This window comes from Gloeophyllum trabeum (assembly GCF_000344685.1).
Source record: "Gloeophyllum trabeum ATCC 11539 unplaced genomic scaffold GLOTRscaffold_00007, whole genome shotgun sequence".
NCBI classification, from domain to species: domain Eukaryota; kingdom Fungi; phylum Basidiomycota; class Agaricomycetes; order Gloeophyllales; family Gloeophyllaceae; genus Gloeophyllum; species Gloeophyllum trabeum.
Genome location: NW_006920416.1, coordinates 652,081 through 660,886, shown reverse-complemented (window position 1 = coordinate 660,886; position 8,806 = coordinate 652,081). Strand labels below are relative to the sequence as shown.

General features: G+C 53.2%; 4 protein-coding genes across 4 annotated transcripts; 2 read left to right on the top strand and 2 right to left on the bottom strand.

The window, feature by feature from the left end:
* Positions 1-47: 47 nt before the first annotated feature.
* On the bottom strand, positions 48-641 carry GLOTRDRAFT_14212 (uncharacterized protein; the record flags this gene model as incomplete). The annotated part of the gene is made up of 1 exon (XM_007867877.1): positions 48-641. A coding segment is annotated over one exon (594 nt), but the record flags the coding sequence as incomplete, so codon positions are not given.
* A 1,724-nt stretch (positions 642-2,365) lies between these two features.
* On the top strand, positions 2,366-3,839 carry GLOTRDRAFT_121408 (Nucleotidylyl transferase). Its single transcript, XM_007868098.1, has 5 exons — positions 2,366-2,735; positions 2,785-2,866; positions 2,919-3,080; positions 3,160-3,306; positions 3,356-3,839. The coding sequence occupies exons 1-5, from the start codon at positions 2,446-2,448 to the stop codon at positions 3,554-3,556; spliced, it is 882 nt and encodes a 293-aa protein (XP_007866289.1). The 5' UTR covers positions 2,366-2,445; the 3' UTR covers positions 3,557-3,839.
* Positions 3,840-5,264: 1,425 nt separating this feature from the next.
* GLOTRDRAFT_138785 (glycoside hydrolase) lies at positions 5,265-6,784 on the top strand (the record flags this gene model as incomplete). Its single annotated transcript, XM_007868097.1, has 9 exons — positions 5,265-5,518; positions 5,573-5,686; positions 5,753-5,826; positions 5,883-6,058; positions 6,114-6,215; positions 6,270-6,371; positions 6,434-6,535; positions 6,596-6,674; positions 6,729-6,784. Exons 1-9 carry the CDS (start codon positions 5,280-5,282, stop codon positions 6,782-6,784), a joined length of 1,044 nt encoding a protein of 347 aa, XP_007866288.1. The 5' UTR covers positions 5,265-5,279.
* Positions 6,785-7,323: 539 nt separating this feature from the next.
* On the bottom strand, positions 7,324-7,924 carry GLOTRDRAFT_138784 (uncharacterized protein; the record flags this gene model as incomplete). The annotated part of the gene is made up of 3 exons (XM_007868096.1): positions 7,324-7,578; positions 7,631-7,810; positions 7,859-7,924. 3 exons carry the CDS (start codon positions 7,922-7,924, stop codon positions 7,324-7,326), a joined length of 501 nt encoding a protein of 166 aa, XP_007866287.1.
* Between the last annotated feature and the right edge of the window lie 882 nt (positions 7,925-8,806).

Here is an 8,806-nt window from a genome sequence, read left to right as displayed (position 1 = left end):
CGATGGTCCGGAGGAGGAAGGGAGACGGTTGAGGCGATCAAGACGTCGTGGGCATGGTGGTGATCGTGGTTTTGCCCTTGACGCTTCTTGCCTGCGCGCTTGCCGCGATAAGGGCACCTCTTCCCATCTCGCGCATTGCTGCTGCTGCCCTGAGGGCGCTGCTGCTGCTGCGAAGAAAAGGAGGGATCGCCCGGCTTACGCTTCACCGCCGAGATCTTGTGCGCACCGAGTTTCTCAGGCTTCTTGCCTTGAGACTGGTCCCAAGCAGTGGTAACTGCTTCCCGTACCGCACCTATGCCCATGTTGTCAGCAGAGGTAGCTTGGACCAGCATCTGCGCAATGTTCTCATAGCGGCTGGGGAGTGCATAAAGGCAAATTAGACCTTCAATAAGCGCGGGAATCTTGACCTTGGCCGCTTCCAGAGTGTCGAAATGTTTGGATATCTTCGCGAAGGCTGGAGCAGGGTGCTGATCGGCCGGAATCTTCGTCGATAAGGCCCCCCGCAGCTCATTGTAAATGGCGCCGAGGGACATAGACGAATAGAGGGAAGACAATTGGTCCCAAGTTTCCTTGGCCGATTTCTTGTCCTTTATGTAGGAGGCGACGGCGGGAGAGCAGCGAAGACGGATCGTACCAATAGCCCTGACGTCTTTTTCCTTCCAGGCGTCAGCAGCGGTAGAGTCCCTGGTGGTACCGGAGACGACGACAGCTGGCTGCGTGATGCTGCCATCCACATTTCCCCAGAGGCCTTGGGACATAAGGTATGCCATCATTTGCTCGGACCAGGTAGGCCAGTTCGAGCCGTCGAGGACGGGGACAACGGCGATCAGATTGTTCGACATTGTTGCGGAGCGGTTGAGAGATCTGAAATCTGTATTGAGATCTCATCAGTATCAGCGAAGCTATGCAGCCCGATAAGGGTGCACTGCTCCATGCTGTTGGCTCCATTAGGGAGTTACCCCAGGATCGATCATCAAGCCTGATGGCTGCTGATAACAGCGCCTACGGCGATGATCACGCATCAAGCCACACTGCAGCCTGTGAGGGCGCATAGGGCGATGCACAGGTGAGCGAGGCGCAACGCGCTGCAGCGAGTTACCGCGCAGACGCAAGCTGCCTAATTTGGGCTCATAACCTGATGAGGAGTTATGGAGGCAGCAGCACGCACAGTGCGCCCTACACAACTCACCTGTATTGGTTGGATGCTGTAGCTACTGGTAAAGCTCGTATGAACGACCCTTGTCATTAGGCAGCAGAGCTGCAGGGTTTATATACACTGTGGCCCATAGGCTGACTAAGCTACGTGGAATATCTATAATCCTACTGAGCTCCACCTATGATGTCACTGACCCACATGAGCTCCGTGCCCTGTACAATAATGGAATATACCAGAATGTTCCAGAGGGTTCCGGTACGTTCTGGTACGTTGTAGAATCTGGCAGCTAAGTCAGCGCCCAGTTCAACAGAAAGGTTCCCTCCCAAGGACCTTGCCGCGAGCAAGCATCTGTATACGAAGTGAAACCTCAGCGTAAGGCACTTCAGCTCCAGCAACAAAGCCCGATGCTCAGTCACTGGACCAGTTCTTTGCAAAACGATAATGCAGTCCGGCAATGACAGACCATGTAAGTTTCATAGCTGTAAGTTTCATCGCGGCACCATGAACGCCTTGGAAGCAAGCTGCAGCAGGGAGGGATTAGTGCAAGCTAAGAGCAGGACAGTTCGTAGAATGGACTGACAAGATGAGCTTGGATGTTATAACCAACCAGCAGCCCGGAATTATAAAATGTTCCCTAGAAGCGAAACACTTCACATATTGAGCGTTACCTGGGTATTGCCTTGGGCAAACGAAACGATGCATAGTGTTTAATACGAGTACTGGCAACATGGTTTGGCTTCCGCATTTGCGCGTGCCCCGATGACAGCGATAGGCAGCCACATAAGCCATCCGAAACGCAATAGTAAGCGCAGCTGGTGTGACGCAGACGATTCACTTTTGGATCAGTACCCAAGCAGGCCGGTAGCATGCACACCATTTGTCACGTTCTTTATGTTTCTGGAAAGCGAAACGTGAGAGTCCGCAAACCCTCCTGTGAAGTACGCTGAGGTCTCGTGAACTGCATTCCCTGCCTTACAAAGGAATACGTTCGAGCAGAACGTACATGTATAATGTTTGTTATCGTACCTCGCAGCTGCATACTCCTCCGTTACGGGTGCTCCCAGTAATGAAGGCGGTTGAGGAGTCGGAGACGCCACCAACTTGAAGGGGGCAGGAGGGCAATGTGGAGCGATGACTTCGGACCCGGGAGCCGGTCTCGTGGGAACATTGGTCCAGGGGAATGATGGCTGAATGAGCAATACGGATCCTGTGTCAGCCCCGAGTCCTTAAGTATTTGCTGCGCTATCTTTATTCGATTTTCCCATTTATTTCCTGACCGTCAATCCCCCATGGATACTAGCTCGCCCCCACCGTCGTCCCCGACGAGGACGTTCAGCAACCCGCCTAACTACAGTTTTCCCCACCACCGGTTAAATCGCGTTCTACGGAATCCCGAAAAGCAGCCCATCGTTCTCGTGGCATGCGGGTCGTTCAGCCCTGTAACTTATCTTCACCTGCGAATGTTCGAGATGGCGGTGGACTACGTGCGGCAGAACACAGACTTTGAGATCATGGGCGGGTACCTCAGTCCAGTCAGTGACATGTACAAGAAGCCTGGATTGTTAGCCGCACACCATCGGTGAGCGATCCTTCGAATCCCCGGTTGGATAATACTGAGCAATGCTTAGAGTAACGATGTGCACGCTTGCTACGGAGCAGACGTCGCATTGGCTGATGGTCGACCCATGGGAAGCCTTCCAATCGTACCAGGTGTTTCATGACTCATTCAGGTTGTCCACCCCCAAGCTGACCGCTCGTGCAGCGTACAGCCGTCGTGCTCGACCACTTCGACTACGAAATCAACACCGTCCTCGGCGGCGTGCAGACACCGGACGGGGAGCACCGCAACGTCAGAGTGATGCTGCTCGCGGGTTCTGATCTTATCAGTACCATGAGCGAGCCGGGCGTTTGGAGTGAGGAAGATGTAAGTATTGAATTCGCCCCGTTCTTGCCGTTTCGATGGGATACCCGGTGTCTCACGTTCATCTCCCGTTTTACTCTAGCTCGATCACATTCTCGGGCGGTACGGCTGCTTCATCATCGAGCGCGCAGGCTCGGACATGGACCAGGCGACGGACAATCTCGCGCGGTGGCGACACAACATCTATCTCATCAGCCAATTGATACAGAACGACGTTAGCAGCACCAAGGTATGTTTGCCGCTTGGTCAGAATGATCGCTCGCTCATCCCGGCACTAGGTGCGATTATTCCTGCGGAGAGGTCTGTCTGTACGGTACCTCCTCCCGTCGCCTGTCGTCGATTATATTGAGGAACACGGGCTCTACAAAGACGAAGGCCCGAACGCCTCAAACTCCAATTACTCGAAGCACCTGCACCACAAGGACGTGGAGAAGGCCAAGGCGGAGGACAAGGACGTTATCGCATTGAAGAAGACATAGGAGGCGCTGTCGCCCCGGGCATGACGATAATTGGAAGAAACAAAAGCGAAGCGTGTACGATCTAGCTTTGTTGCGCTTATTTTTATTATCTAGAGCCGCGGTCGTCTGTGCACTCTTGGAAGAGGAGAGGAAAACAACATCATTATGCTAGCATCTAGTACAGGGACTCGAGGATGGACGATTTATCGCAGATAGTGCGAGTGCTTGGATGTAGTTATGTACCTGTATTAATAGTAGAAAGGGTGCTTGAGTGCCGCGAATCCGTGACTCTACGTCTACACTCCAGAGGCATATGACGGCGAAACATCAAATCCTGCGACAGCTGATCATCTTAGCGCCTGCATTGTTTGCAAGCCAGACCGACCACACCAGTATACGATTCGCTGTGAGGCTGTTAATGCAGAATGATTAGCAGGCTCCACATCTGTCTGAAAGCATGGGACGCTTACAAAAGAGCGTCCAAGAAGCTACAACGGAATAGGACAGGCCACCCACACGAAGCGACTTCTCCCAACCACAGGGACGGAAGAAGCAGCTCTGATAGGTGGATATAACTTTCGTTGTAGCTGCAAGTAGCTCTTGGGAAAGACCGCACTACGTCGTGGGAGAGGGCGCAATTGGCAGACAAGAGGGTTGCGATAGCCTTGGACTCACTCCAGAAGTCATTTTTGATGGCGACGATCGTCGTTCAAGAGACGGTATTGGAAGGACCTGACGCGAAAGTAACTTCTCCGCCATAGACTTGCCACAACCAGGGCCCCTTGTATGAACATGAAGCAGTCACTTCCAGAGACGGCGTTCGTGGGGGGAGATCCCAGGCTGTGGCTGATGCCCCTTCGTCTACGAGTCTTGATAACACCACATGTTGCTTTCGAGCGCCCGGTTCACAGCGGAAGTGATAGCCTCCCCTTGCGTTAGTGACGACGTTTGCAAAGCCAATGGAGCGCCCTCCTTCGCGTCGGTTATAGTCCTTCAGAACGGTATCAATAGCCTTGGAGACGGCGTTCCGAAAAATTTATTTCAGCGGTACGAGACCCAATGGAAGTCGTAGACAGGTGGTGGGCACCTATAAATCACCATTAGCCCCGTACTTACTTGGGGAGGTTTTCGTGCATGTCGGTCATCCAGTTCAAGGCTTCAAGCCTCAGAGAAGCCCAGTGGCCGTACCAGTATGGCACGGTCCGTACATTCCCACGGTAAGCTTTGACTAGACCCACCTTGCCCGTGCTGCCAATTTAAAGGTTGCTCGTGATCAAATGGTGAACCGAAAACATTCCTCGTCAGGTTCGACTGGACCCTCTGCTGGATACAACGCAGACGGCGCAATTCACCATTCTCCATGCTACTGACCTCGGAGGCTCGTAGTGGTCAAACGTTCATGCGCTCTTGCTTCACCTTTCTGCCGTTCTTGACAAGCCTGGTGGATGCTGTGTCGCACTCAGAGAGATGACAGCCCACGAGGCTCCCAAAGCTCCCAACCGACATTTCCCCGTTCCCAACAAAGCCATGGGTTAGAGTTATTTATTGCTGCTATGTAGTGTTCCTAACATACAGGATGGATCAGGTCATGCGATACTCGCAATTCTGCTCCCCTTCCCTGAAAAATACGGTCCGGGAGCAATCCTTGAATAATTTGAGGCTTAAGTAAATCCGACTGGGCCTGTATAAATTCCATGCAGCCGCAAGCAGTATCGACGGCCCACTCCCAACAGTAGCCGTGACTATGTCCTCCTGGTTCGCTTTCAGCTTTCTCCTCGGCAACGCGTTGACGGCCTGGGCCTCACCCCTCGCACGGCAACTGCCCACGTCCCCGTTCGAGACGCTGAGGGCAGCAGCGGCACCGCGCTACTTTGGTGCAGCTCTGGGTGTCCCCCACCTGTTGAATTTCACGCATGATCCGCTGTTTGATGTGACTGCTGTCTTGCAGTTCAACGGTGCCACGCCGGAGAACGAGATGAAATGGTAGGATCAGACGCCACAAGAGCGTTATTAAGCTGATGTAGATTGCTTATACAGGGCGTACATCGAGCCGGAGCGGAACCAGTTCAACTTTACTGGTGGCGACATCGTTGCTGCGTTCTCCGCCGCCAACGACTATGTCCTGCGCGGTCACAATCTCGTCTGGTACCAGTAAGTCATGAGTACACCAAATCTTGTTCATTGGAAATTCGGGTTCTTATTGGTATGTTCCTATAGGGAGCTCGCACCGTGGGTGGAGACCCTGACGGGTGAGGACCTATGGAACGCTACTGTGAATCACATCACGACTGGTACGCTCTTCTCCACGAATTTGTAACTCGATCGACTAAGATCTGCGCATGTGCAGTGATGACACACTACAAGGAGAGCTTCAATATCTACGCTTGGGACGTTGTCAACGAGGCTTTCAACGACAACGGTACCTACCGGGAGAACGTTTGGTACACCCAGCTCGGACCGGATTACATCCCGAACGCGTACGCCGTAGCCAGATCCGTGAACACGCCGTCTAAGCTGTACATCGTGAGTACTATCATCATTTGAAACGCATGAACTCGAGATAACCACGATGACATAGAACGACTACAATACTGAGGGCATCAACAACAAGTCCGATGCACTGCTCGCCGTTGTGCAGAGCATGAAAGCACATAACTTGGTTGACGGTGTTGGCTTCCAAGTACGTGGTTGATATAATTCCCTTGTTATTGGCTTCGAATAACCTGCTCTACAGTGCCACTTCTTCGTCGGCGAGCTCCCCCCGGACCTCGAGCAGAACTTCGCGCGGTTTGTGGCCGCGGGCGTCGAGATCGCCGTCACCGAACTCGATATCAGGGTAGGATACAGTCAAGTAGCACCGCTAGACGACTCTTGTGCTGATACTGGTCGTTGCGGTAGATGAACCTCCCGCCTTCACAGGCTGACATTGAGCAGCAGGCCCGCGACTACGCCACAGTCGTGAATGCATGCAAAGCACAGGGTGCTGCCTGCGTTGGGATCGTGAGTTGCTGCCTCCAGTGAGCTGCCGCTTCAAGTTGTTGATATTCTGACGCATCGCAGACCACCTGGGGTATCACCGACCTTTACTCATGGATTCCCTCCACGTATCCCGGCGAGGGATATGCCCTGCTCTTCGATGGTACGTTCATCGATACTCTGGTATTGAGTTCATGTTTTGAGGACACTTTAATAGACAATTATGTTCCCCACCCGGCATTCAATGCGACTATTCAGGCCTTGCTCGCTTGAGTGGCGACTTCGTGGGCTATATATGGAGGGTCACTTGGTCGTGAGGTATTGTATGTATCCACGCTTATCAATATAAACTTGAGTGCCATAGATAAAAGTATGCTGTGCGTCTGTCCCGCGTTTGTTGCACTTGCATCCCCCTTTCCGTGAGTGCCACAGCCACAGCTACCCCGGAGTACCGTCGTGAGAACGAAAGCCATATATGTCCTCGGTGGCTGACGGGTGGAATTAACATCTGGAAGTGGGCCGGGCTTATTGCGAGAGAGCCCTTGCCCTGCATTGAGGCGAGGCGATTAAAGATACCACATAGATGTGTCATTTCCACAAGAGAAGCGGAGACAATGAATTTCTCGATTCAACCTCTCGAACCTTCCGTATCCGATCCTACCAAGCCTACTCCACGACCCATCGGTAGCCCACATTCTCCAAGTCAACCGCTCAGGCAAGATTTGATGCCTGGCGCCAATGAATATGCGGGTTCTCTCCAATAGATCTCTATCACCGCACCTCGTCCTGTATACCGTCGGCGAATGTGCATTCTAGTCATATACCACCGTACGCCATTCTGAGTCAGACAGCAAATATAGCGTACTGTCGGAGTCGTCGTGGCTGTCGGCGGCGTCGGAGGATGATCGGATACCTCCCAGGACCAAACGGACGCGCCCGCGGGAGGTGCTACTGGGAGCACTCCATACGCTTTGTTCCTCGGCAGTGTCCCGTTTCTCGGTCCGCCCCGAATAGCGGTTGTGTTGCTGGATGTTGATTGCTTTTTTCGTTCTTTTGGACGAGTGGACCTAATGACCAAACATCAGTTAGCTTGAATCAAGCCTCCACGAAGCGAAGCACGTCGCACCTCCCCATCGTAATCTTCGCTTTCCTCCCCCCGGCGTCTTCCTCCACATAGTCTGGATCAGTCAGCCTCCCCTCATCCTCGTCACTTTCTCCCTCCTGCTCATCCTCGTCACTTTCTCCCTCCTGCTCATAATCATCGCCCTCGCCCTCGCCCTCGCCCTCGCCCTCGGACATCTACATGTCTCCGTCATCGACACGTGCGTCGGATGCACCGTTGGACACGTCGTACTCGCTCAAGTCCATCTGAGCGCTGCCCTCATCGTCGGCAAGCTCGTCGTCGCTCTCCATCTCCTTATCGCAATATTGGACAATGGATTCGCCATTTTCGCAGAAGGTTCGTCGGAGTTCTTCAGCGTTTGTGTTTCTCCTCCACTTGGAGGGCTGCCATGGCGGGACAGGAAGATGTTCAGGAGTCGACTCGTGTGGCTGTCGATGTTCATGTTGAAGCCCTGAGGCCGTGGTCGCCTCGTGTTTGGGGCAATATGCCCTGCGAGACGCTTACACTGACATGTACGAGGTGTGTGGGCACTTGTGACAGAGTCGTAAGATACAGAGCTATCGGCTCATACTCGCGCATCAGGCGTTTTGATGAACTACACAAACAAGGCGGATAAGTTACTCTCCGCGGCCGCTACTCTGGACAGGCCGATGCCACACGAGTAACAACGATCCGGCTGGAAGGGTATGGGAAGAGCGCGGCCTAAGCAATATTCGTAGCTTCCATAGTAATCAATGACTCATCAATGTATGCATTCTTGCTCGCTGTATTTGACGCCTCTAGCCAACCACTGTAGCTGCAGCATTCTGTGGTTCCTCACAGGCGCAGGGACGGAACGCTGAGTATTATATACGGTGTCAGCAAATGTATCCAGACAAATTTTAGGAGGCTGAAGTCTGTGTCGTGTGCGGGAGGGCTCGAATGCGTGGGTGGACTTAGGCTTGATCCTGCGCCTCTTAAAAAAGACTTAGTAGACGAGCAACTGTCTTTAATGGAGGCTTGTACCCGTTTAGTATCAGCGTCGCAGAAGTCCCCCCCAGGCTCTCGCGCGTGCTCAAAAAGGCAGGATTCTCCGCCCAAAACGGCAGGTGCACATGGTTGGCATCTGCCGGACCTCGGCACGTATATAGTCTCGACCTCTTCAACGCTTCCTCTACCCTACACCGAGGGTT

Bases quoted from the DNA above. Each gene is read 5' to 3' on its own strand.
- GLOTRDRAFT_121408 (XM_007868098.1), top strand. From the start codon at position 2,446: ATGGATACTAGCTCGCCCCCACCGTCGTCCCCGACGAGGACGTTCAGC. The intron at 2,867-2,918 runs GTGTTTCATGAC...CCGCTCGTGCAG, and splicing joins AAGCCTTCCAATCGTACCAG to CGTACAGCCGTCGTGCTCGA. The intron at 3,307-3,355 runs GTATGTTTGCCG...TCCCGGCACTAG, and splicing joins ACGACGTTAGCAGCACCAAG to GTGCGATTATTCCTGCGGAG.